This window comes from Antechinus flavipes, chromosome 2 (genome assembly GCF_016432865.1).
Source record: "Antechinus flavipes isolate AdamAnt ecotype Samford, QLD, Australia chromosome 2, AdamAnt_v2, whole genome shotgun sequence".
Lineage (NCBI taxonomy): Eukaryota > Metazoa > Chordata > Mammalia > Dasyuromorphia > Dasyuridae > Antechinus > Antechinus flavipes.
The window spans coordinates 224,414,692-224,442,460 of record NC_067399.1 but is presented as its reverse complement, the minus strand read 5'-3'; the positions used below and the strand labels follow the sequence as shown (position 1 = coordinate 224,442,460).

The window sequence follows — 27,769 nt, the reverse complement described above, 5'->3', positions numbered from 1 at the left end:
ATTCCTCCGCGCCGGCGCCGGAGGCCCGGAGGCGATAAAAAGTCCGCGGAGTGAGGCTGCCTCCTGCGCAGCGGTCAAACCAACGGTGACGGGCGGAGAGGGGCTTGGCCGCGCAGACGCAGACGCGGAGTTGCTTGCGGAGGATTAGAGTGGGGCTTGTAGGCGGGTGTGTGGAAGTGTTGCTGGGTCCCCCCTGGCGGCCTTGAGGGCCCGGCCTGGCCTGGCCCGGGGAGCCGAGGGAGGGCATGGCGGAGGCGTCCCGCTTGTAGGCTTTGCTCCAGGACGTAGCTGCGGCCGAGCGCGGCCTCCCCGCCTGATTGGCCGGCGCCCCCCGCCGGGCCAAACCCGAGTCCCCACCCTCAGGCCTCGGAATCCGGCCCTCGACACCTGCCCCCCCCCCAAAGCCCCTTCTCACCTTCGTGCCCACACCCCTGCCCCCTCAGTCCAATTGCCACGAAACGCCCCTCCTGCCAGAGCGCTTGCCTACGCATTGCCTGCCCCCAGGTACCCTTCCACCCAATACCTCCCTCCCAGAGCCCTCGCCCGCCGAGGGCTCCCTACCAGTGCTCCCCACCAGAGCCCTTGCCTACCCCCAAGCCCCCCACCCAATGCCCCTATCCCAGACTCCTTGCATACCCAGGGCCCCCCTACTCAGTGCTCCCCTCCCAGGGTCTGCCCCAGGCTCTAGGAACCCTAGCCCACCCACTGTCTGTTCTCAGGGACCCCCTCCCAAGGTCTCCCACCCCACTGGGTGTCTGCCCCAGGCTCCCCACCCAGAGCCCTTTGCCCACCCAGTACCTGTCCTTAGGGCCCCCCACTCAGTGCCCACCCCAGATCTTTCTCCCAGAGTCCTAGGCTCTATGACTGCTCATCCCCAGGACCTGTGTCTGTTTTAGACTCCTATTTACCAGTGCCCATTCGAAAGGCCCTTCCAGAGGAGTGCCCTCCTGCCCTGGGACCTGCACTCAGCGCCCTCACCCTAGCTTTTCCTCCAGTGCTCCTACCTGCCCCTGAATCTACCTCCAGTGTCTGACCACAGAGATCCTGCCCACCTCCTAGCCTGGTCCTAATGCCCCTCCCTTCCCCAGTGTCCATCCCCTGATCCCCTCCCAGAGCCCTCTCCCTCTATAGTGCCCCTGTCCGTGCTGGAATATGGTTTGCCCTGTGCCCACCCTTCCTCAGGGCTCAACTTCAGTGCCCCTGCCTGCCCAAGACTCCTCCTCCACCGGGCCCAGTTCCAGAACCTCTCCCTGCCCTTGGGGACCTACTCAGGGTCCACTTTCCAGTACCCCTGGCTGCCCCATCAGTTCTGGTTGCCCCAGGAGCCAACCCCAGTGTCTTTGATAGTTCTCAGTGACAACCCTGAGCTGCTGCCCGTCCCAGTGCCCATTCCCAATGCATTCACCCTAGAGCCCTTGTTTTCCTGAATGCCCTCCTCAGTGCTCTTGCCTCCTCCAGCTTCAGATCCCATTCACTAGTGGCCACTCCGAGAACTCTTGCTTGCCCAGAACCCAATCCTAGTGTGACTCCAGAGCCTAATCTCAGTGCCCACCCTGTGATCCTGCTAAACGGAGATAAGCCTAGTCTCAGTGACCACCAGTAAAGTTTCTGCCTGTCCCAGAAGCCATTCCAGGGCCTCTCCTAAGAACCTTTGCCTCCTCCAGTGTCTTAAGGCCTCTTGACTGCTCTAGGGTCCATCTCCAGTTGCCAGAGCTCGGCCCCACTGCCCACCTTCAGTGCCTGTGTCTGCCCCAGACTCCTGGCCTTCCCCAGACCGGATCCACTGATCCTGCTGGTATCAGGACCTGCCCCCATGAAGCCCGTGGCCTGTTTCAGAGTAGAGGCCTTGCCCGAATGCCCACTGCCAGTGCCCCTACTTTCCCCAAAGTCCTAGTGGCCCTGCCTGCCCAAGGCCACCTCTCGGTGCTCACCCTTTGAGTTCGCCTGTCCCAGAGCTTGCCCCAGAGCTGGGCCTTAGTACCCACCCCAAACATCCCTGCTGCAGACCTGTCTCATCCCAGAACCTGGTCCCAGCACCCACTCCGAATACTCGCCTCTGACTTTATGCCCTTCCCAGTGCCAACCTAGAATGCCTGGTAGCTCGACACCCCACTTCCAACTCCCTCGGCACTCACCCCAGTCCCCACCTTACCAGTACAAATTCCTCTGCTTTTTCTATCCCCAGTACCCCCCAGTGCCCCCGAGAACCTGTGTGCCCTAGATCCTCTCTGCCTGCTCCAGGGCTTGCCTCTGGTGACTCTTCCTGCCCCAGAGACAGCCCAGCCTCAGGGCCTACCCCCAAGCCAGTCTCCACAGCACCTGCCCATCTGAAAGCCTGGTCCTACTCAGTGCCCGTGACTGCCCCACAGCATCTGCCTTCCCAATGCCCACTCCAGAGCCCCTGATCTCCCCAGCGACCACCCCTAGAGTTGCCAGTGCCTCTTCCTGCCCTAGATTTCAGCCCCAGTGGTCTTGTCTCCCAGAGCTCAAGCCCAGGACCCTCCTGCCTTGAGTCTATGTCCACTCCAGGAACCACCCCCAGAACACTTGCCGGCCCTAGAAACCATTTTCAGAGACTTCTTTCCCAGGGGCCTTCCCTATCCAAGGATTTTCCTCCAGCGCCCACCCGCAGAGCCTTCTCCACCCCAGAGGCTGGTTGCATAACCCACTCTGCCCCAGGATCCAGCCCCCAGTACTCATCTCTGATGCTCTTGCTCTCCCCAAGGCCCCTTTCTGTTCTAGAAGCCCTGCCTACCTCAGGGACCATCCTCAGAGCCTTTCCCCACCCCAGAGCCTGTTTCCAGTGTCCATCCTATGCTCTAATGCTGAGTTCAGATCCTCTGCCTTAGGTGCCTATCCCAGAAACTCCCCGCAGTGTGTCAGGGCCTTGCTGCAGTGCCCCTGTCTGCCCCAGATCCTAGTCCTTCCCCATGCCAATCCCTAGAGAGCCCAGCTGCCCTAGAACCTGTCCCCATTGTCGCTGATTCTCCCAGTGCTCGCCTGCACCCCCCCACTCCCAGGGCCCCGTCTGCCCCAGGCTGATCCCCAGCCTGCTCTAGGCTTTGACCCCAGTGCACATCTCCAGCCGCCCTTGCTGCTCCATGGTTTAGGACCACATCCACTGCCCAGTCCTAGCGGTAATCCCCAGCGTCCTTGTCTTCTCCAAAGGTGCAGCCCTCGGAATCTGCGTGTTCCAGAGCTCACCCCAGTACCAATCTTAATCGCTCCTGAGCCTGGTTTCATAGCTCACCCCCAGAAACCCCCCACTGCAGAATTAGTCCAGGAGCCTGCTCCCAGCACCTACCTGCAGAAACCTTGTCGTCCGCAGTGCCCTTGGCAGCTGCAAGGACCACCATCCTCTGGGCCACTGACTACCCGAAGAGGCTGCTAGAGCTTCTACCAATCTCAGAGCGGGTCCCAGTGCCCTGCCTCTCCTGGAGCCTGCCCCCACACTCGGTCTAAGGTTGGCAGCCAGTATCCACGTCACAGCCCCTGCCCCCTCACAGCACTGTCCCAGGGACCACTCCCAGAGCTCTGCCCCAGAGGTGACTCCTAGAGTTCCACCTCAGTGTTCCTTTCCCTGCCTGCCCTAGTGCCTAACCACTCCTGCTTTCCACCTGAGGCAGGCTCCAAGAAAACCTGCCTGCCCAAGCCCTCTCCCAAATGTCCAGTTAAAGAGCCCACCCCTCGCCTTAGAACCTAGTCCCAGTGACTGCCCCCAGCGTTCGACCCACGCTAGAGTTCTTGCCCTCTCTAGCCCCAATCTCCACATCCAATGCTTGCCTGCACCCGAGCCAGGATCCAGGGTCTTTGCCTGCTCTATTCACAGTGCCCCTGTCTGCCGCAGAGGTCCAGTATACTCCAGAACCCCTGGTCAGAATCCGGTCCAATAGCCAGCCCCGGTACCTATCCCCAGGGCTCCTGTCTACCTCAGAGGCCCTGCTTGCCCCAGGGCCCACCACATGTCCTTCCTCAGAGCCTCTGCCTGCCCCAGAATTTGGAAGCAGTGCCCTTCCCCAGGACCCCTGGCTTCCCGAGAGTTCTTCCCAGTGCCCACCTCCAGTTCCCTTCCTCCCTAGAGCTTGGTCCAAGTCCTTACACTCATTGCTGTCCTTTGAAGGACCTCTGCTCTTCTTAATGCCCTGTCCACTCCAAAGCCCCAGTGGTCACAACCCACCCCTATCTCCTGACTCCCTTAGTCTCTTCACCTGCCCCAGAGCCCACCAGTGATCCTATCCCAGAAGTCTTACCTTCCCCATAACTAGTGCTCATCTTCAGAGCTCCTGCCCATCCCCGATCCCTCTCCAGGTGCCTACCCCAAGAGCCTTTAGCCAACCCATAGCCTGATCCCAGTGGGCCCTTACCCTCCCCAGCGGCAACTCCCAGAGTCCTTGCCTGCCCTAGAGCCTGCCCTCAGTGCCTCTGCTACTCCAGAGCACCCCCACCAAAGGTCTACCCACTGCAGGGTTCTCCCTCAGTGCTCATCCCTAAGTCCAGGCCCTTTCCGGCTCTAGAAGTCCTATTTGCTCCCAAACCTGGATCCACTGCTGATTCCCAAAATCCCCCAGGGTAGCCCACTTCAAGTGGGCTTGTTTGCTCAGAGCTGGCTCCAAGTGCTTCTGCTTCTGCTCAGGGCTCCCCCACATTGTCTAGTGCCAGTCCCCATCAACCCTGATGCCCTACCCTACCCTATGTGCCCCCAAAGCCTTCTCCCAATTCTCATCCTATGACCCTTAACTCTCCTTGGTGCCCATCCCAGAGACCCTGCCTGCTGAGGGCTCACCTCTCATAACCACCCTCAGACCCCAACCCCCAATGGAGCCTTGGCTCATCTCCATGACAGGCCTCAGCGTCCCTGCCTGTGTAAGGGATTGCCTCCCTACCGCACCCCCCATCATCTCTGCCCATCCCAAAGACAGACACTAGTGATCATCAGATGGTTGCTTTCCCCAGACGCCATTCCCTGCACCCACTCCCAGAATCCTGCCTGTTTCAGGGTCTGCTTCCAATGGTCACCGAGCCAAGGAGCAAATGCCTGTTTCAGAGACTGGTGCTAGTATCGACCCTCGTTGTTCTTCTGCTCTACCTAGTTTCCTTGTTTGCCACAGGGGACACCCCAATATACACTCCCAAACCCTGTTTTCTCAGAAACCTGCTCCAAATCCTTCTCCCATTGCCTCCCATTCCAATCCACCACCTACCCAAGAGCCCCCTCCCACTGCTCATTTCCCATGCTGCTGCCTGCTCCAGATCTCCTGTCTTTACCAGTGGCCACTGAGGTCTCTTGCCTTCCCCTAGTGCTCACCCTAGATCCGCTGGCCAACCCAGAGTCTGGTCCTAGGGCACTCCACCAGGGTACTTGTTCAGCCCAGAACTCCACCCTTCTCCAAGATTCCTGCCTATCCAAAGGCCCGCCTCTAAAGCCCACCCCTAGGATGCCTCTCTACCACAGAGCCTGGTCTGAGGGCCCATCTCCAGTGGACCTGCCTTCTCCAGAGATTGATCCCAGTGACCACCCACTGAGACTGACTGCCCCAGAGCCTGGACCCAGACCACTTGCTTGCCACAGAGACTGGATGTGTCAGAGCTCACCTCCAGCTCCTCTCTCTGGGACTCCAAAACCCACAATCTGGTTCCAGTAACTTTGCCCCAAACCCTACCTGCCCCAGTGACCATCTCCAGGGATTCTGTGTCTAGAGGCCTTGCCTGCCCAAAGATCTTCCTCCCATAACCTCAGAGTCACTGCTCCACAGCTTAGTCCCAATGCTACTTCCAGAGGCCCTTCCCATGACACAATCTGGCCTCCGTGCCCACCCCCAGTGCTACCCTAGATCCTGGTCCAAGACCCTACTTACAGTTCCCATCCTCTGGATCCTCTCTACCCTAGAACTTAGTCCCACTGATCATCCCTAGTGGCTCAGTTTCTCCAGTTCCCATGCCCTCTCCAGGGTCAATCTGTAGAGCCCCTTCCTGTCCCCAGGGTCTGATCTCAGTGATTACTCTTGAGTATCTGCCTGCCCCAGACCTGAGAGTAAGTATTCTGCCTGTTCAAGAGGTCTGCCCCATAACCCTCTCCCAGAATCTGCCCAAGTGTCCCTGAATGTCATAGACCCCAGTGCCTATTTCCAGAGGATCTGCCTGCCCTAGAGCCCACCCCCAGTACCCATCTCTAGAAGCCCCATCCAACACAGCCTAGTCCCAGAGACAATTTCCCAGAGCCTTTAGTTATTCTGGTTACTCTGCCTATTCCAGAGCCTGCTGACGACTCCTGGAATCTCCGCCACAGAACCAGAACCTAGCGTTCTGCCTTAGAGCCTGCTGCAGACACCATCCATGGTACCCATCTTTATATCCCCTGCTGTTCTCAAACCCAATCTCCCCGTGTCCATCCCTAGAGCCATTGCTTACCCTAGAATGTGATCCCAGTGACGACCCACCAAAGCCTCTGCCTTTCTCTGTTCTGCTTTCCCCAGAGGTCTTGTCTGGGATGGGGCCTGCTTCCAGAGCTCTCAATGCTTGGTCCCAGTGCACACATTCAGAGTCCTTGCCTGCTCTAGAGCATGACTGATTATCTTTGCCTCAACCTAGTGCCCACTTCTGGACCCCTCAGCCCCCTAAATCCCAGGCTCAGTACTCTTGTTCCTAGGGCCCTTGTCTACTTCAGTATCCTTGCCTGTCCAGTGCCCATTCTTGTTCCCCTGCATGCCCTAATGATTACTCCCAGAGCTCATCCCCAAAGCCTGCTCTCAGTGTTTACCATCAGGGTCCTTGCTCCAGACCCCCTAAACTTCCCAGCATTCATCCTCTGTGCTCGTCTTTATAAAAATCAGGCCTTAGTGCTGTGGCCTTCCCAAAAGCCCAGCTCCCAGTGACCCTGTTTGCCCTTCATTGTCCTCAGCAATCCTAGATCCTGCCCTAGGTACCCACTAGCAGACCCCTATCTGTCCCCAAATCTGATGTCAGTGTTTGCCAGTTCTAGCATTGTGACCTTAGGGCCCATTCACAACGACCCTACATGTTGTAGAGGCAGTCTGCATTACCCACTCCTAGGTTTTTTCTTTAGTCCAAGACTTGGTCTGATCCCCTGCCTACTCTCACAGCTATGTGTGAACCTGCCCCCAGTGCTGCTCCTTATGCTAGGGACTGACCCCCAGGGCATACTTCCAGAATCCAAGATTGCCTTAGAATATGATCCAAGTGCCTGACATGTCCCAGGGTCCAAACCCAATGCCCACCACTAGAACTCCTGCCCACTCTCAAGCATGATTCCATGATCTACTCTCATGGACGCTTTCCTGACTGGTCCCGGAAGGTCTAGTGCCCTTGTGTACCTCAGTGTTCCTACCTTTCCCGGTACTCACCTCAAATATCTTTCATGTCTCAGTGCCCATTCAGTGCCTCTACCTTACCCAGTGCCCACCCACAGATCTCACCCCCACTAGCATGGTCTCACTGCCCACCCCACTCCTTTGTGCCTTAGGCCTATGCCTTCCCCCGCCCCCAAGCTCCTGCCTGCCTCAGGGTAAACCCTCAGAGCCCCTGCTTGTTCCATAGTTCACCCTCCCAACTGCTTCTACCTCCCTAAGAGCCATTCTTTACTGGCAAGCCTCTAAACCCATGCTTTTCTCCTTCCTATCCCAAACGTCCTGCTTACTTCAGGGGTCACTCCCAGCGCTTCTGGTTCTGCAGAGAACCTGACTTCCCCAGGGTATGCCCCCTAAACCTATCCCTATATAGAGCTGCTGTCTGGTCCAAAGCCTGGTCCTAATCCCCCAAAGACTGCCCTCGTCAATGCCCATCCTTGTCCTAGAGGCCCTACCTACCTCAGGGCCTGCACGTAGTGACCACCCCTAGAATGTTTGTGCATCTGAGAGCAAGATCCCTGTTGCCTTGGTCATCCTAGGGCTCACCCCCAGGCTCATTTCTAGAGCCCCTGATCACTCTAAGATCTGGCCCAAGTAGTCCTCAATGTCCTTGCCCATTCCAGAGCTCTTACTTTCCCTACTGCTCACCCTAGAACAGAGCCCCAGTGCCTCTTCCTGTCCAAAGACTCTTCCCCAGTGCCTACTTCCAGAGTCAGTTCCTGCCAAAGGACCCATTTCCATCTCTGAGCCTGGTTCCAATAACCATCTCCAGGGTCCCTGTCTGTCCTAGAGCCTCTGCCTGCAGAAGGGGCTGACCCCCGTACTTCTGCCTGTCCTAGAGACCTTGTCTGCTCCAAGACCAGTTCTCGGTGTCTACTTCGAGAGTCCCTGCCAGCTTCAGTCTACTCCCAGGATCCACCCCCAAGGCTCTATTCTCCCCAGTTCTTAGTCTCAATAATCGCCCTCAGAGCCCCTGCCTGCCCCAGACCCCATTGCTAGAGCCCCTAACTGCTCCATAGTGGGTCCCCAATCTCCCTCTGGTGCCAGATCCCACCTCTCTGCATCCTAGGGAGCCCACCTCTCCCGGGCGTCTGTCCTGGAGAGCACTGACCTTTTCCCCTCCCCAAGCCTCCCACCTGGTCTGGCCATTCCTACTAATTTAAGTTCCCTGTCAAGTCCAGACAGTACCTCACCCCTTGTCTGCTCTGAACAGTCCTGAGCACCACTCAACTAAGTGGCTCTGAAAACACTGCCCCTTCTCTGCCTGCCTAAGCCGGGCCACCGGATTCAGCTCCTGCTTGGCTTGGGCAGTCCTGCTCCTGCCTATCAGACCCTGGTCTCCTTGGTGGTCAATCCTGACCTCTGTCCCTTCTCTAACTGACCCTAGTTGTCTAGCCTTCCAGTCCCTGTTTCTGCTCTTTCCTTTCTACCTGCGCAAAGCCATCTGCCCGCCCTAGATTCCAGTTCGCCTTTCATCACCTCTCCTATATAAACAACACTGATACAGTGTAACTTCAGTCTTTTCCATGCAAACCCAAAGTGACTTTCGGCAGCCTGACATCCATTCGAGTCAGTGCCCCGAATTCTCAGTCCCCTTTACCTCCATCTCAGATATATATATTTTAACACAGACCCAGGGTGTTTTCCCTCACCTCTATTCCTCCTGCCTCTGAGTACTGTACTATCTCTAATTCTGAGTACTATATGGTACTAGTACTCTAGTGCTCTGCTACAAAGTACTGTACTGTATTAGCTCTCCTAACCCCTAATTAAAGTGTCTAGGCCCTATATCCAGACTTTTTTCCAATACTGATTCAAGGTATCTTCAGTTCTCTTTCCTCCTAGCTCCAATTTATGTTTCCTTCAATTCTAATCCAAGGTAACCTCACAACTTCCATTTTAGTTTTTATCCAACACTGACTCAATGTATTCTGCCTCTTATTTCCTCATTTTTCAAAGCTTATAGTTCTTCCTGTTCCTAGAACTATTTTCTTCCCACCTTTGACAAATCTTGCTCTTTTCCTAATTTCAATAACTCTCTTTTGGGCTTGACTGTCAGCTATGTCTCCAATAATTGAGCTATCATAGCATTGTAGGTGAGAGCTCCTCTGGGATAGAGATGCCCAGAATGAATCACTAAAGATGAATAGTGGTGAGCAATTCCCTTTGACCTCAGACACTAGGGGGACATGGTTTATTATCCTTAGCTTAGGGTTTGTGTCTGAATTGTATTTCCAGGGTAATCAAAGATCCAATTCACTTCTAATCTATTTTATTCGTATGGCTGTTTCATCAGTCAAGACCATTAGATGGGTAATGAAATCCTAGAGGCTTTATCTAATTTAGTAAGAATTCTAGACAGCAAAATATTTAGATGAGCCCTAATTTATCACACAACAATGCAGATCAGGTCTCTTGATCCCAGGTCAAAGCCATTTCATAGCATTTTAAACTTTACATCTTCCTGCACTTTCTTGACTTCCTTAGTGTCAAAGAGATTTATCTATGCAGCATCAGCTCCTGTAGAAAGGTGCTCCACTGTAACCACTGGGAAGCGTAGTAGTCTGCCTGCTGGATATGTAGGCAAGTTTTGTTTCCCATGGCTTCAACTCCTGTGTAAAATTCTCACATCTACTTCCTTGCTCTCTGGACCCAGAAAATGGCACAAGCACATCGGAAAAAGTATCGACTGTCCAAAAGTGGAGAGACTCTCTATGAAGTGCTGGAATTGCCTCGGGGAGCAAAACCTGAAGAGATCAAGAAAGCCTACAGGTCCGAACTTAAGCTCCCCCAAAAGCCCTTGACTTTTGTACTCCCAAACCTTAAAACACAAACCCCACTGGCCAGCTCCCCCTTATTTCAAATTACCTGACCCTTCCATTAAGACCAGGGGAAGGCAGCATGCCCTTGTCTATGTGGAAGAAGGAAAAGATTTTTCCTGCATTCTCTATCCTTGTTACTGCATCTCTGAATGTTTAGATTTTTCCCATGCTGTCTCTATCTCATGTAATCCATCCATCTTCCTTTCCCCTCTCCAACTTGGGCTTGTTCTGTTGCTCCTCTTTATGCCCTCCCTCATGGGCAATGGCTGGTAGGAAATTGGCACTGAAGTACCACCCAGACAAGAATCCAGAAGATCCTAAAGCGGAAGAGCGGTTCAAAGAGATCAATGCAGCTCATTCGATACTTGCTGATCCTGATCAGCGCCAGATCTACAATATGTACGGTGCCATGGGCCTATATATGGCTAACCAGTATGGTACAGAAACTGTCAAAATCTGTTTCATTGTGACCAAGTGGTGGTTCAAGGTATGCATTCCTTGGGAATCCCTCCAGTATTTGGGCAACAGAGATGCCCATACATTGAGCTTGTTGTCCTATTGCTGTTAGTGCTAGTAAAGTGGTTATAAAGGTACCAGAAGTGGTCATTTGAAATAGATTTGGGAGAGCATAATAGTTCAACACAAAGAATTTATGTAATAGGCATCCATCACAGATTACAAAGGTTTGCTATTTTATTATGTGAATAACACACTGGTTCAGATTAACCAGAACTAAGCAAAATAGAGGCCTCAAATCACTTGATTTGAAAAATTTACTTTTGGGGAAACATGATTTTTAAGGTCTCAGGGGAGAAAGGGGAAATGGATCTAGGGAGTAAAAGAAGGAATCAGGGAGGAGTTGAGGAGAGGTAGGGGAAGGGTCAAGGAAGATGTAGGTGGCTGACCAGGTCCCAGAATTGTCTAAAATAAGCTAATCAAGACAGTCTCAGAAGGTGATCTGATTTAGAGTTTCAGCTTCACATCATTCTAAGCAAACTGGACAATTCAGAAAACTGACCTAATGATTTTTAACAAAGGAGCAGGATTGTCTCCTTTTAGCAATTCCCGAGAATTGAGTGAGGTTATGGTTCACATCACTAGGAAATTTGGGGGTTGAGAGCATAAAAAACCTGGAAGAAACTGTTGAACTTAAGCCATTTTCCCTAATTTCCCAGTGCCTGGTCCTCTTGTGTACACTTCTTTCTTGTTGTTGCTGCTGTTGCTGCTGCTGCTTTTGCTGTGGGAAGAACGCACCATCAGAGTATGAGCGTTTTAAGTCTACCAGTGATCTGCAGACACAACCTCCAGACACAAAAACGCAGACACAATCTCCAAGGACAGGTGAGACCAAAGGAAAATGGCCAAGGTGGGCACTGGGCCAGAAGTCAAGGTGGGAAAGTCTAGGATGAGAGGGATCTCAGAGCCTGGGGTTTCCTAAAACCAGGAAAATGAGGTTTGTGGTTAGATCAGATTGAGGATAATCAAGGTACACAATCTGCTGCTTTCTTAGGGTGCATTTAATTTGAGTGAATGAAAAAGCTGTTGTATACCAAGTACTGTGCTAAGCATGGGAAAGACAATATAAATAGTGAGATAATCTCTGCCTTAAAAGAGTTTCTATTCTAACCACATGTAAGTCGTGGCCTGGGAAGGAAACTTTGGTTTGGGGAACCAAGGGGATATTGGGTTGATGTATATGACACTCTGGTGACATATCCTTTCCAAAAGCAGGATGGTATTGTTGATTAGACATGGAAAAAGGTGGGGGGAAAAAGGGGGAAGAAAGAGTAGCAGCACCTCATATGGTAAGATGGTCTGAAAGAACAGCGAGATGGGATGAGGCAGTCTGTTCTGGTACTATTTTTACCCTTTTATTAATAATTTGAGTTTGACACTTATCCTGTCTGGGGTCTTTGTTGAGTTGGGAGATGAGCCTAAAAGAAGTCATAGATGAATGTGGGTTAGGAGATTTACCTTATGATATTGGCTCAAAAGATTATCAGGTTTTATTTTTCAAATTAATTTGATCAGTTAAATCGTTAAATTTCTGCCTCATCGCCATCTAGTGGTGATCAGGACTTCTATATAATGATATTAAGTTTTAGGTTAAGTGAATTACATTAAAACTGCAAGATTCCTGATCTCTATCTTGCCACTGGGTGTAGATGGCTTTGGTGGAGAAAGTGAGGCTGGTGACTTTGCCCAGCCCAGCCTCATTTAAATCTAACTCACTTGCTTATCATGGCATCACCTTCCCAATGCTATGATCCTCTTCCAGAATGAAGAACAAACAACAAATGGAGCTCATTTCAAGAAATATTTGTATTCCAAATTTCATAGGTGAAACTGAAGATGCTTTCTTCAATCTGAACATAGAAGAGGATGAAAATGAAAAGGCACAAAATGCAGAAACTGGACCGAAATAGTATTTAAGGAGAAGAGAAGAAAAGGGGCTAAGGCAAATAGTGAAAAAACTATATAACTATTGTATTTTGATTACAAGTAAATAATAAAAGAGTTTTTTTTCTGTATACTTTCTTTTAGGAGTTTCATCTTAATATGGTACAAGCTTCTTCTGTCTCTGGTGCTGACCCTGTGAATGTATCTTCTGCCTGGTCTACCATACACTTGGAAGAAGGGACCCCCTGACTCCAGTTCTGATCTTAATCCTTATTCTGTAAGCATCATGAATGCCATAAGCACTGCTGAATTCTGGCCCCATTTACCCCTAGTTCTAGTATCCACAGAGTCTGAAGCACTTTATTCTATGACTTGACTAGGAGGAAGGAAGGGGAAGAGGTTACCAACTTTCCCAAATATTCTAGAGGTTGGTTCTACAAGCACAGATATCCACCAGCCTTATCCACATGGTGTTCTTAGGACATAGTCTTCTTTTCAAAGTACTTCTTCCCAAGACAGACAGATGTTAATTGCATCCTAGAGGATGCTAATTTCTCACAAAACTTTACCGTTATTATGTCTTCTGTATCAAAGCATTCTACCTCTGTCAGTTCCTTTCCTCAAACTTTCTACCAAAGCCAGTCCATATAACCTCCCCTTAATTCAGTGAGGAAATCAAACACTGTTTTGGACAGGAAGGCCTGAAAGGTTGAGTATATATCAGTGAATAAAGGAACTTTGTGCAATCTCCAATGCGGGTTGGGAATGGAGAACATATCTTGGAAATAGTCTGTGGAGAAGGAAATGAATATTAGAATTCTGATACCAGGACTGACAAGTTTAATTACTAATTTGATGGTATTTGGCAGAAGTTTCAGACCCTCAAAGTTATGTCTTGTCTTAATGGGTTAAAGTCATTTTTCTTAAGATCTTCTGCTCCTATTCCCAAAATGGGTTATAGGCACTTAAGTCCCCTTTACGCTCACTTCAGCTCTTAATTATCTCCCAAGATCTGGAAACTTTATAATAGCTGACAATTTGTTTGGGGAGTTATGCTATCTCTACTACCTACCACCATTTACTTTCCTTGACTATATGTTTCCCACAGTACCAATGCAGAGCTCAGCACAGGGATAAAAGAGGGCAAATTGTTCTTTCCACAATAAGATAAATTCTTTCAAAGATTTCACAAGAAGAACCTAGTCCATGGGTCAATCCACACTCTTTAAAATGGATTCTGATAAATTTCAAGTCTTGATTTGGACTTTTTAAGTATTGGCACTCCAACCCATCTTTCACTAAAGTCTGATGTTTCACTCGTCTAATGGAAGCAAAGTTGGGTACTTTATAGCTATGCCAGTGGAACATAGGTTGTGCCATGTGCTCTTAAGGCTAGAAAGCTTTTGAGTATAGGTTGGTGATATATATGTTCTATGTATGTCTGAGGTCTGATCTAGCTAAGGTCCAGGAGACTCATCATGAGCTTGGTCACAAGGTGATTCAGTTTTTTTGGTTACGGCAATTTTTGAACATCTGTTAAGTGAAAGGCATTGCAACCTGCACCTACAGAATGAGTTCCACATTGAGGAAATAACTTTAATCTAGGTACCACTAATTCATTACCAAATTCCAGACTAACTTGGGCAAGACCTGGCTGAAAAAAAAAGGGTAAGGACCTTCTTTTACCATGAATATGACCTGCTGTGGTTAGAGAAAGGAAGCCCAGGGTTATTGTGATGGGTTCAAGACTTATCTACATTCCCATTGTCCTTGTCAGGCTTTGCTGGGAATATTTGTAGAGTCACAGTCCCTGTATCTAGGATAAGATCCAAGTTAGAACATGACTGAGCAAGAGCCAATGAGAGCCCTTTTAGAATCAGAGTGTGAGAGCCTGAAGTATTCCTATCTCTCTTTCTGGCTCAGGTTTGTCCCCTATTCCCACAAAAGCTCTAGCCCCTCCTCCAGCCCCTAGACTATGTGACTCAGGGTCACTTGTTTGGTAACAGCTGTGGCTCGCCTTACACAAGCTAAATTGGGAATTGGAATGTGAGAGATTGTGTCACTGAAATGCCCCTAGTCTCCCCGATCCCCAAGTTAAAATTAGTCTCCTGCCTGAGGATTAAAGGAGCAAACAGCAGCGCCTAAGTTGTGAGCAGCAGTCAGCCATTTGGGGAGCAGGAGATAAGACCGGCCCAAGAGTGAGGGGAGAGCTATCAGAGGTGAGGGCAGGAGTTTTCATCTGCCTGGGCACTCAGAGTGTAAAGTAAAGGGAAAAACAGCTATCCAGAGAGAAAATCCACCGGCCACCCAGGGGTCACAAATAGATTGATTAAGGGACAGAACAAAGAAGACAGAAACAACTTTAAGAAAACTAGGCAGGCCGCAGCATAAGGGAAAAGGAGGGGCCAGCAGCTGGAGACAGACTCCCACAGCTGAGAGAATAAGCCAGAGTTGGAAAAAAGGCCGAGGAGGGGCACGACCACTGAGGGGATGAACTTCCCAGTGGGTTTCAAGCCGCTGCTGGGGGATGCACACAGCATGGATAACCTGGAGAAGCAACTCATCTGCCCTATTTGCCTGGAGATGTTTTCCAAACCAGTGGTGATCCTGCCCTGTCAACACAACCTGTGCCGCAAGTGTGCCAATGATGTCTTCCAGGTGGGCTCAGAGTCTGGTGGTGGTGGTGGGAGCCATGGGGAAAGAAGAGGGAACCCTTAAAGTATGCTATTCAAGTTGGGGTTGGGAAATTGGAGCCCAAAGTGCCATTTACTGGGGTGTACTGCTTTAGGTGGACAAAGAAAGGTATAGAAAAGAGGTGGATGCATGAGGAAGGGGAGAGAGCCCGAACTGGACAGGCTTGTCCTGGAGGTAACAGAAAAGAACCTAAGGGGTTTAAATGGACCACAAGGTATCAAGTGTCAACAATGTGAGGTTTACTTGTTTTGTGACGCTACCCAACAGAGTGCAATGCACAATAGACAAGATGGAGAATTGTTAAGTGGATTTAAAACTGGTTGAATGACCCAATCCCTAAAAGTAGTCCTTTAATAAACACATATATAGCCAAGCAAAACAAATTACCATATTGGCTCTGTCCAAAAAAATAATGTCTAAATCTGTACTCTGAGTAAATAGCATGTTTCATTAAGCTTCTTCTGGAATCATGATGGGTCATTGTATTTATCAGGGTTCCTAAGTCAAAGTTGTTTTTACGATCTTTTCATTATTATATAAATCGTTCTGGTTCTGCTCACTTCACTTTGCATCTATAGCTTATACAGTTTTCCCCAGTTTTCTCTAAAACCATCCTTTTCATTAATGTGCTATAAGAGCACAAATTTCATTACATTTACATATCATAAATTATTTAGTCATTTCTCAATTGGTGGACACTCCATTAGTTTCTAAGTCTTTGACCACTGCAAAAAGATCAGCTATAGCTAAATCTGCCATTTCCCTATATTCTTAGCTAATGATTGTTTTATTTAAGGATCCCTCTATTCTCCCTTTTATTCCTCCTCTTTCCATTCTCCTCTTTCCTTATTTCTCTGTTGAATGAAATGCATTTCTGTACTCAACTGTGTATATGCATTTTCCCTTATTTTGATTAGTTTAGAAAAAAGGGTCAAGTGTCACCTGCTTCTTCCAGCCTTTTCTCTTTGTTTATATATTTATCTACTTGTGTACCATGCTGGTGTGAGATCTTCCTCATCCTTTCTCTCTTTGCCCTTCCTTTAAGCAACTCCTCTTTTTTGTTCTTCTGTCAGGGGATCTCAAACTTTTTAAATAGGGGGCCAGTTCATTGTCCCTCAGACTGTTGGAGGGCCGGACTATAGTCAAAAACAAAAACTTTGTTTTGTGGGGCTTTAGCTGCTGCACCTGGCCCGCGGGCCGTAGTTTGAGGACCCCTGGTAAGATAATCAAACCACAACAGAGCTACTCTCAAGTGCTCTAGTTAGATGCTTTCTCAAACCACTGACAATGATAAGGTACTGAGAGCACATTTGTATCATTTCCTCATAGTGTTATATGATTTATTGTTTTATGGTTGTATGGTTGGTCCCTTGTGGTTTTCTCATGTTTACTGTACTGTTTTTTGCACTTCTCTCAGATGTATTTGTATTTCAGGTATCTATATAGCTCTTGCCTTTTCATCAGAAATGTTTGGAAATCTTTCATTAAATATTCCTTCCCTTCTCTCCTCTGCCCCTCTCCACCTCCCCCAGGATTATGCTGTTTCACTGAGTACATTCTTCTTCTTCTTCTTCTTTTTTTTAAAGCAAGTTATTCCTGTTAAATCCACTTGGCAAGTGTATTACATCCTTTGTTTTCTGGAATATTTTATTTCTAAGCTCTCTTCTCCTTTATAATGGTGGTTGCTAAATATTTTATAATTCTAAGTGTTGCTCCTTGGTACCTGGATTGTTTCTTTTTGGTTGGTTTAAGTACTTTGACTGGACAGCTCTGGATCATGGCTCAAATATTCACAGGAATTTTCATTTGGGGTTTTCTTTCAAGAAGTGATCAGTATATATTTTTAATGTCCTTTTTTCCATTTGTTTAAGTAGTTTTATGATTTTAAAAAATACAATATTTTGGATCTTTTGTTTGGTCATAATTTTAAGGTAGTATAATGATTCATAATTTCTGTCTCTTTGACATGTTTTCCAGGTGAGTTGTTTTTGCTATATCTTCTATTTCCTTTTCTTTTTTTAGTCTTTTGACTTTGTTTTTAATATTTCTCATTGTCTTCTAGGATCATTCTCTTCTATTTGATCCAGTCTAATTTTTAAAAATTTTACTTTTTGAACAAGATTTTTAAATTATTGTTTTAAACTAATTCTTTCTTTCATGGCTTTCATTTGTCTTTCAATTTTTTTCCTTTAGTATTCTCATTTCATTTTTTTTTAAAATTCAAGGTCTTTAAAAAACCTCTTTATTTCTTCCAGAAATTTTAGTTGAATTTGCACCCAAGTTATGGTTTACAATGAAGCTTTGATGTTTTTAAGTCATTCTCTTCCTCTGAACTTGTGTCTTGAGTGTCCTTATCACCATAATAACTTTTTATGATAAGATTCTTCTTTTTTTTTTTTTTTTGGTCTGCTCGTTCTTCCAGCTTATTTCTTGACTTTAGATTTTATATTTAGATTCTGCACTCTTCTGGAAGAAATGCTTGAACTGACCTTGCATCTTCTAAATTCTTGCTATTGCTTTCTTGGGGGAGGTATTGAGTTATATTATCTCAGGATTTCAAAGTCAGTATAAACTAGAGACATGCAAGCTTTGAGTGATCCCAAAATTATCTGCTCTAAGGCAAATTTGTTCTCTGCCTTCCTAGTTTGCTCTGCAAATTCCTGATATGAGTTTGGGTCTGAGCAATTCACTTGCCTCAGTATTAATTTCAGTAGACTGCTCTTGAATTCAACTACTATCAGCCAACTAGAAAACTCTTCTGGTACAGAGTGACAAAACTGTTAGATCCTCTGCAGGCTCTAGACTGGGCTGGAGGATGGTAAGGCCCTTCTCTTCTCCTGGGGTCAGATTAACACACCTTCTACTTTCTTCTGAACATGTTTCTTGTTCAGTACATATGTCCCCTCCACAATCATATTTGGATCTGTGACCTAAAACTAGGTAATGAGCAAAAAAGTTGCCATTTGACGGCTATTCTTGTACCCTGAATAATTTGAAGCCTATTTTACTGAATTTAGAATTTCTTCTCCTTCTGGTGTAATATCTCTTTGCAGAATGCTTGCTCCATGATAGAATCCCATGACCAATGTGTTTTTGTCTGCCTCCCTATGTTGACATGGTCTGAAAAAAAAACCCACTTTATTTTTTTTAATTTAAATTTAAAGATTAGGACTCAGTCTTGTTTTCTTGATCTATCTGAAGGTGTGGTAAAAGAGAGGAAGACTATCTATATTTCTTCCTGCAATTCTGCTATCTTAATTAAATCCTAAATAATTTACATTGCTTTTTTTCATTAAATAGTTTCAGTTCTGAATTCTCTCCCTTCTTTGGCCTTCTCCTCCTGCCCAGTAATAAAGCAAGACAAACAAAATCCATTATATATATAGTCATGCTAAAATATTTCCTGTATTAACTATGTGAAAGAAAAAAAGAAAGAAGGATGGATGAAAGGAAGAAAAAAAGGAAAAAAAATAAAAAAGAAAATATGTGGAGGTAGCTAGGTAGCACAGTAGATAAGAGTACCAGCCCTGAAGTCAAGAGGACCTGAGTTCAAATCTGGTCTCAGACACTTAACATTTTCTAGCTGTGTGACCCTGGGCAAGTCACTTTACCCCAATTGCCTCAGGAAAAAAAATAAAAAGCAAATATGCTTATTTGCATTCTTTTTTTTTTAATTTTAAGTTGCATTTGTTTTCTTTAGATAGTTTCCAATATTCATTTTTTGTAAGATTTTGTGTTCTAAATTTTCTCTCTTTCTTCCTTACCTCTACCCTCCTCAAGACAGCAAGTAATTTGACATAAGTTAAATATGTGCAATTCTTTTAAAAATATTTTCATATTAGTCATGTTGAGCAAGAAGAATCAGGCCAAAAGAGAAAAAAATGAGAAAACTATAAAAGGTGAAAATACTATGCTTCAATCCATATTCAGTCTCCATAGTTCTCTCTTTGGATACAGATGGCACTTTCCACTCAAATCTATTGGAATTACTTTGAATCGCCTCATTGTTAAAAAGATCCAAGTCTATCACAGTGATCATTACATAATCTTGTTATTGTGTACAATATTCTAGTTCTGCTCATTTCACTCAGCATCAGTTCATTTAAGTCTCTCCATGCTTTTCTGAAAGTAGCCCGCTGATCTTTTCTTATCATATTCATATACTATAACTTAATCAGCCACCCCCCAATTAATGGATATCCACTCAATTTCCAGTTCCTCACCACTAAAAAAACAACAACAAAAAAACAAACCCAAAAAACAAAAACAAAAAAACCTGTGGCAAACATTTTTGTACATGTGGGTCTTTTTCCCTCCTTTAAGATACAGACCCAGTAAACACTGCTGGATCAGAGGTTATGCACAGTTTTATAGCTTTTTGAGTATGGGTGAAAATTACACAAATTCACAGCTCCACTAACAGTGCAATGATAGACCTGTTTTCTCATAGCTCTCCAGCATTTATCATTTTCCTTCTTTTTATCAGCCTAGCCAATCTGATGGGTGTGAGATGCAATCTAAAAGTTATAATTTTCATTCCTCTATGTATTAGTGATTTAGATCTTTTTAAATATGGTGGTTGATAGCTTGAATTTCTTCCTCTGAAAACTTCATGAGGCATTTATATTCCAATAGGAGAAAACAATACATAAAAGGGAATTAAAAAAGGTTTGGGGAAAATGGTACTTGCTTGAGGGTATGAGGACAGAAGTCCAGAGATTCAGAAGTTCAGATGGTAGGGCAATGAAAGAAGGGCCCACCTATAAAATAGAAGTCCTCTATTCCACATAAAACTTGCCAGTGGCAGGAGGGGGCTGGCATAGTGAAGAGAAGTCAATTGAATCATGGTATAGAAGCCTGGCTAGGCAGAATTGTAACCTAGAAGGGAATAATACAACCTGGAAGGAAAGTTGCAGAGAGGTAGACTTAGAGAAGATGTAAGGAGTAACTTTCAACAGTTAGATCGTCTAAAACCAGCATGGCTGCCTTAGGAAGGACTGGGTGTTCCCTTTCCAGAGATCTTCAAGCCAAAGCAGAATTAGCACTTGAGGATATTCTAGATGACCAAGAGTAGGTTGGGACTACGTGGCCCTGGAGGTCCCTTCCAGCTCTTGAGATTCTGTCAGCAGACCTTTCTCAAATTGCAGTCCTAAGGGATCAAATTAACCAGAGAGAACAGGAAATATCCTTCCATCTGAGTCAAAACAGAACAGGACCTGAAATCCAACAGCTTGTATTCGACCTTCCCCAAGCTGCCCTCCCTCCTTCCTTCTCTCCCTCCCTCGCTTTCCCCACACTTCCACCTACTTAACTGCCAAGAATTTTGAGCTTGGAGAGGAAAGCTGTTTGTACATGTGTATATTTGACTCCAACAACTGTCTATGTTTCTGTATTTGTAAATGATCTCTTTTAGATTCTAGGCTGCTAAGGAACAGAATTTCAGTCTCTTTATGCACATGATCTTGTTCACAGGAGGCACTTGGTTATTTAGCCTCTGAAAGCTGCTATAATTCAACAGACCAGTAAATCTGTGTAAGAACAGAACCTAAGAGTCTGTGTTTCTAGGAAGGGTATATCCCATTTGGGGGAGGGGACAATGTGCCTGTTTCTCTGGCAAGTGGTATGAAGAGGTGGAAATTTTGTTGTGGGGGAAGGGAACAGGGGAAGGCATGATTCTATTTTTGTAAGGAAAAAGGAAGTTTGGGAACATTGACTACCCTACTTATGTTCTCCTGCCTAATTGAGGAAGAGCGTTCATTATTTTTAATTTTGTGATTAATGGTGTGATCAAATATTGAGATTATTTATCACGAGATTAACTCTAGAACTGTTTTATTAATTGTATTTTTAATTAGGAAAAAGACATTTCCTCTTACCCTTCCCCCCCCCAAAAAATGAATAAACTGGGTTTTGATGGATTGCAAGCTAAGTATAAGTCACTAGCATTACCAGGTCTGTCCCATCATATTTATATAACTCCCCAGTTGTTTCAGGCTCCTCAACAAAGTCCTCTTCAGACTTCCTCAAAAATCAATCTCTATGTGTTCTATTAGAGCGGTTGGCAGCTTTAACAAACCAGGACTACAAGAATTTGTTGTTGTTGAGTACTGTTGACATGATCTTATTTGGGGTTTTCTTGGCAGAGATACTGGAGTGGTTTGCCATTTCCTTCTTCAGATCATTTTACAGATAAGGAAACTGAGGCAAACAAGGTTAAGTGACTTGCTCAAGATAACAAAGCTAGTGTCTGAGTCCAGATTTGAATTCAGGGAGATGAGTCCTCCTGATCCTAAACCCTATGCTCTTTACACATGCACGGCCTCATGGCATGAATGACAATCTTTATTTTCTGAACCAAGCCCACGGGTTTTTGAGAGGCAAACTGATTTTCTCACCCCTATCATTTTATAAACTCATTGAGGTCAGGAAAGATAATACTTTTGTATTTGTATCCCTATTGCCTAGTACATAGCCTGATATATAGTAAGTGTTTAATAAATACAAATTGATTCCGTGTTCTATTCTAGTAAAACTTACCTAGGGCAGAAAATATTTTAGATAAGAACTGGTTCATTCCAAGCCATAAAAGAGCCTTCTTCCCGCACGCCTTAACTGTGCAAGTTGGAACAGATGTATTTACAAGTGAATTCTATTAAACATTAAAAGAATAATTAATTCCAAAACTGTAAAAGCAGTTTTTAAAAATAGGAGAAGGCATCCTACCAAATTCCTTCTATGATACCATGACGATCCTGATACCTAAATCAAGGAGAATAAAAACATAAAAACTATAGAACTACATCTCTGTTGAATATTGATGCAAAAATTTTAGATAAAATTTGCCAGAAGATTTACATCAACAGATTATAAACTATGACCAGGTTGGATTAATACCTGAAGTATAAGGCTAGATTGATATTAGGAAAACAATAAACATAATTGACCATTTAATAAATGGTTCAATAGAGCAACTGTGGAGTATTATAATATTCTGTGTGGAATACTACAATAATAATTGTGCCTTATCACATCCCTAGTCTCTCCCCTCCCAAAAACTCAGGGTTCACATAGACTGGATGTAATCTCAGAGGTTAGCCCCAAAAGTTCATTCAATGGTTTACTCGGTGACAATCTATGGTATAGATTTTCACAACTATGGGTAAATGGAGTCCCCAAGTCCTGTACAAGTATTGAAGAAAAAAATTCATATCAGGTAGAAGATAGCCTTTATATCAAACTATAGAAAGTACTAAAGGTGCAAAAATTTCACAGAAACCCTTAAACAGATATAAAGTACATAAAACATTCATACTTATCTATAAACTTCTCTTCAAAAAGAAACTAAACTTGAGATTGTTAGTAGGACAATACATTTATATTCCAGGGAAATCTTTTCTCTCAAGAGTCCTGAAGTACTACTCCCAATATTGTGTCACCCTTTAATTGACATCTTCCAAAAGAAGGCATTCACATTTTGGTGCTGCTGAGCATTAACAAACCTCTTCCTATTAGACCTGTGCTTTCCTAAAAAGATCATATTACTAGCAATAAATTCACACAAAATACAGGGTCTTCTGTTGCTCACATTATGGCTTCAAATGTCTTAATGCTTCTCCAGCTGCAGGAGTCAACACAGGTTAACCTCTTTCTCCGAGAATTTCTCTCTCCAGAAGGTCAGATGTTCCACATGCCCAAGCTTGGGTTATTCTTTGGACAATTTCCAAGACTGGTTCTGTCCAAGAAATCTTCCTCCTTTACTAGAAAGCTAGTTTCCCAACTAGAAGTAAAAAGGTTCAGGAAACAGGGTTAAGGAATAACATTATTGTTGAATTTTTTCAAACTCTGTGAGTGAGAACAAATAGCTTCTTTGTGGTTTCCAAGATACTTCATCATATACTGCAAGTGTTTAGCCTTAACATATTTATTTATTAAGATGTATTTGAGAGAGATAATCATCATGACTGGAAAATATTTTTTAATCCCTATCTGTGGTAGTAAAGTGCCTACAAGAACCTAACAGTCTAAGACAGACAATACTGAAATGGACCGATATAAAAGAACTCAGTCAACTTTAAAAATTAATTTAAAACAAAAGCAATAAAGAATGTTAACACTATAGGGAAATAAAGGAAATAATCTTATCATCAGAGAGAAAATAGAGACCGTATAGTAAATGGGGTGGAGGCATTAATGGGGGAGAAGAAAGGGAATGACCTTTTTAGGTGCAGCAGTATTGGAGATAATTGGTTCCTCATTCCAATTTCCCAGTGAATATTTCCTAGAGGATTTGTAGAAAGCAAGAATATGGAAAGGAAGAAAAAACAAGGGCTAAAAAGAGGCACAAAAATGGCAGTGGGTTGATTAGAAACGGGGCCAATTTTAAACAGTGGTAGAGTAGGCAGTTATACAAAAGGCTTAATGAAAGATCCTTTTTATCTAAAAATGGTTCCCCTACCAGTTTCAAAATATCTCGCTTGCTGGCTAATAATGATGGGAATTTAACTTCTCTTTTAAAAAAATAATCGATTGTGCTATAAGTAATGAGGAGCAGTGTGATTTCAGAAAGACATTTTTCCATGAAGTGATACATAGTGAAAAGAGCAGAACCAGGAAAACATTATATGCAAGAACATGAACATTGTGTAATGACCAACTATGAATGTTCCAAAGGACTCATGAAGAAAAATGCTATCCACCTCCAGAGAAAAAACTGATGAAGTCTGAATACAGATTAAAGTATACTATTTTTCCTCTTCCTTCCTTCCTTCCTTCCTCCTTTTTTTCCTTCCTCCCTCCCTCCCTTTCTTCCTCCCTCTCTCCCTCCCTTCCTCCTACTTTCCTCCCTCTCTCCCTCCCTCCTTCCTTCCTTCCTTCTTTCTTTCCTTCCTTCCTTCCTTCCTTCTTTTCTTCCTTCTTTTCTTCTTTCCTCCCTCCCTCTTTCTTTCTTTCTTTCTTTCTTTTTCTTTCTCTTTTTAGATTTTTCTTTCATAAATGAATAATGTAGAATATGTTTTATATGATTGCACATGTATAAAGCCTATCAGATTGCTTACCATCTCAAAGAGGGAGAAGGGGAGAAAGAAGGGAAAGAATTTAGAACTCAAAATTTTAAGAGATGAACATTAAAAATTGTTTTTACATGTAATTGGGGGGAAATAAAATACTGGTGGTTTTTTTTTTTTTTTTTTACGTAACTCTTTTCTTTTGGTTTTAATATCATCTAAGTTTTCCCTAGTATCTTTCCTCCTCCCACTCAGACAACCATCCTCTATAACAAAGAATTTCTTTAAAAAGGGGGGAGGTAAGAGAAGGAAAAGAAAATCACAACCCATCAATACACCAAAAGATTCTGGCAATGATAGACAATATTCTACATACATGAACCCTACATCTGTCTTCTCATATCTCTTTTTGGAGGGATCATGCTTGTTCTTTGTAATTTTGCAACACATGCGTCCTATTTAAAAATAATTTTAATAGAATTTTTTGTTTTTGTATCAACTAAATTTCTCACATGTATCAACATAAATTTTGTATCAACTAATTTTCCCAATCCTGCCCCCCTCCCAGAGAGTCCTCCCATACAACAAAGCATATTTTATTTTATTTTGGATTTTTTAAATAGCTTTTTATTTACAAGATATATGCATGGATAATTTTTCAGCATTGACAATTGCAAAACCTTATGTTCCAATTTTTCCCCTCCTTCCCCCCATCCCCTCCCCCAGATGGCAGGTAGACCAATACATGTTAAATATGTTAAAGTATATGTTAAATACAATATATGTATACATATCCATACCATTATTTTGTTGCACAAGAAGAATCGGACTTTGAAATAATGTACAATAAACCTGTGAAAGAAATAAAAAATGTAGGCGGACAAAAATAGAAGGATTGGGAATTCTATGTAGTGGTTCACACTCATTTCCCAGAGTTCTTTCGCTGGGTGTAGCTGGTTCTCTTCATTATTGAACAAAAGGAACTGATTTGGTTCATTTCATTGTTGAAGAGGGTTACATCCATCAGAATTGATTATCATATGGTATTGTTGTTGAAGTATATAATGATCTCCTGGTCCTGCTTTTTTCACTCAGCATCAGTTCATATAAATATCTCCAAGCCTTTCTGAAATCATCCCAACAAAGCATATTTTTTAAAAAAAGAAATAGAATGAGAAAAAAAATCAGCAAAATCTATCAAGATATTGGCAAAATTTGAAAATGTTTGCAATATTCCACACCAAAGAACCTCTGTAAAAGTGGATGACATATACTTTAACATATTTAACATGTATTGGTCTATCTGCTATCTGGGGGAGGGGGTGAGGGGAAGGAGGAGAAAAATTGGAACAAAAGGGTTTGCAACTGTCAATGCTGAAAAATTACCTATGCATATATCTTGTAAATTAAAAGCTATAATAAAAAAAAAAGTGGATGATGTTGGTTTTGGTGTATTTTTTCATCTCTCTTATTCTTCGTGGTTTTGTAGCATATGCCTTTGATTGTTTTGTAGTTGTTTTTCTTACCATTTACATTGTTATAGTCATTTTGTATATTGTTTTCTTGATTCTGCTTACTAACTTTGCATTAGTTCATCAATATATAAAATCATTGTAGATATTGTTTTCTTGGATCTGTGTACTTCACTCTGCATCAGTTCATGTAAATATTTCCACTCTTCTCTGTAGTCATCATATTTGTCATTTTTTAGAGCATATATTCCATTATATTCACGTGCTATAATTTGGTTATTCTTCAATCAATAGGCATCTTTTTTGTTTCCAGTTTTTTGTTACTGTAACAAGTGCTTCTATAAATATTTTTTTATTTATAGGGACTTTCTATCAATAATATCCTTGAGATTATATAGTAGAGTCTCTGGGTCAAAGGTATCAATATTTTAGTCATTTTATTTGCATATATCAAATTTGCATAAAACCAAATTACTCTCCAGAATGGTGGTTCTAATTTACAACTCTACCAATAATGTAGTAGTTTGCCTATCTTTCCACAACCTCCCTAATGTGAGGCCTAAAAAGCTAATCATTAGAATCATTACCTTTAGAATTTTCAGAATTGGAAGGGGCCTAAGGAGTGATCTCCAACATAAACTTGAGAAAGAATTCCAAATACAACATATTTGACAAGTGATCATTTAGACTTTGAAGATCTTCCTTGGTAAATAAGCCCATTACCTCCCCCTCCTTTCCCTTCCCTCCACCCCCAACTCAACCCAATCTACTTTGGAAAGCTCTAATTTTTAGAAAGTTTTAAATTATATGAAGGCTAAATTTGTCTTTTTTTCTAACTTCTTCCCACTGTTCCCTCTGGGACCAAACAGAATAAGTTTATATGCTTCTTGTATGTGACAGTCTTTCAGGGTTTTGTTTTTGTTTTTGTTTTTAAATACAATTATACTGTTTTCTTCAAGCCTTATCTTCTCCATTTCTTTCAACTGATTCTTACATAGTATGGGTTAGAGGGATTTTTTTAGAATAATTTTTTTCAATAAGAAATTGTCTTGCCTCCTTCCCATCCCCTCCTTAATTGAGAAATAAAGGAGGCGGGAGAGAATTCCATTGCAAACATATCTTGTCAAGGAAAAACAAATTGCCATATTGACTATGTAAAAAAAATAATGCATTATTCTATACTCTGAGTCCTTCACCACTTTATCAGGAGATGGGTCATTTTATGACATGGGTTCTCTGGAATTATGATTGGTCATTACTCTTCCAAGTCTTTCAAGATGTTCTGGCTTTACAATATTGCTGTCATTGTATAGCTTATTCTCCTGAATCTGCTCATTTCACTTTGTTTCATTTTATATGAATCTTTCCAGGTTTGTCTGAAGCCATCTTCATCATTTCTTCCTCCCTGCCCATCATTTCTTATAGCATAATAGTATTCCATCATATCTGTATAACTTAATTTATTCTACCATTGATGATTTGATGAGTACAATTTAGTTTCCAATTTTTTGACATTGCAAAAAAAACTACTATAAATATCTTTGTACATTTTTAGAGTTTATTTTGCTTGGGCTTACTTCCACTATTAATCTGTCACCCTACTTATTTTCCTCCCCCATTCTCTTTCCCTCCTGTTTCTCTGGGTTTTTTTTGATACCCAACTCTCTGTGTTTCTGTACCCAACAATGTGTGTGTGTGTGTGTGTGTGTGTGTGTTTATGTGTGTATAATCTTCTTTGACGAGTTCAGAAGAGAGTGAAGTTCAAGGGTGATCCACTCTCCCTTTCCATTTCCTTCTTGTTTATGCTTTTTGTGTAACCTGATTATGTGAGATTATTTACATAAGTATTACATAGCAGAACTACTTCCAGGCTCTCTAGTTAGATATTCTTTCTGACCTCTGATGATGATTCAGAGAGAACATTTGTATTATTTCATATTATAATGTAAACAGTTTATCTTTGTTTAAAGTCCATTATGATTGCTTATTCATGTTTACCTTCTTGTATTTCTCTT

The 27,769-nt window shown here is 43.9% G+C and overlaps 2 protein-coding genes across 3 annotated transcripts in view; both read left to right on the top strand.

The window, feature by feature from the left end:
• The first annotated feature begins 198 nt into the window (after nt 1–198).
• On the top strand, nt 199–12,717 carry DNAJC5G (DnaJ heat shock protein family (Hsp40) member C5 gamma). 2 transcript variants are annotated; one of them, XM_051976269.1, is made up of 6 exons: nt 199–504; nt 6,253–6,336; nt 10,021–10,136; nt 10,460–10,673; nt 11,362–11,527; nt 12,527–12,717. In XM_051976269.1, exons 2-6 carry the CDS (start codon nt 6,334–6,336, stop codon nt 12,610–12,612), a joined length of 585 nt encoding a protein of 194 aa, XP_051832229.1. In that variant the 5' UTR covers nt 199–504; nt 6,253–6,333; the 3' UTR covers nt 12,613–12,717. The 2 variants fall into 2 exon arrangements, with proteins under 2 accessions (XP_051832229.1, XP_051832228.1); XM_051976268.1 differs by having other exon boundaries at nt 199–3,463.
• Nucleotides 12,718–14,673: 1,956 nt separating this feature from the next.
• The window catches only part of TRIM54 (tripartite motif containing 54), a 34,031-nt gene continuing 20,935 nt past the window's right edge, over nt 14,674–27,769 (top strand). The window contains exon 1 of the mRNA XM_051976262.1: nt 14,674–15,244. Within this exon, the coding sequence (XP_051832222.1) occupies nt 15,077–15,244 (168 nt within the window). The 5' untranslated portion in view covers nt 14,674–15,076. The remainder of the gene's footprint in view (nt 15,245–27,769) is intronic.

Excerpts from the sequence above, each read along its gene's own strand:
- DNAJC5G (XM_051976269.1), top strand. Across the intron at positions 10,674-11,361 it reads TGACCAAGTGGTGGTTCAAG|TGCCTGGTCCTCTTGTGTAC; the intron begins GTATGCATTCCT and ends CTAATTTCCCAG. Across the intron at positions 11,528-12,526 it reads GACACAATCTCCAAGGACAG|GTGAAACTGAAGATGCTTTC; the intron begins GTGAGACCAAAG and ends CAAATTTCATAG.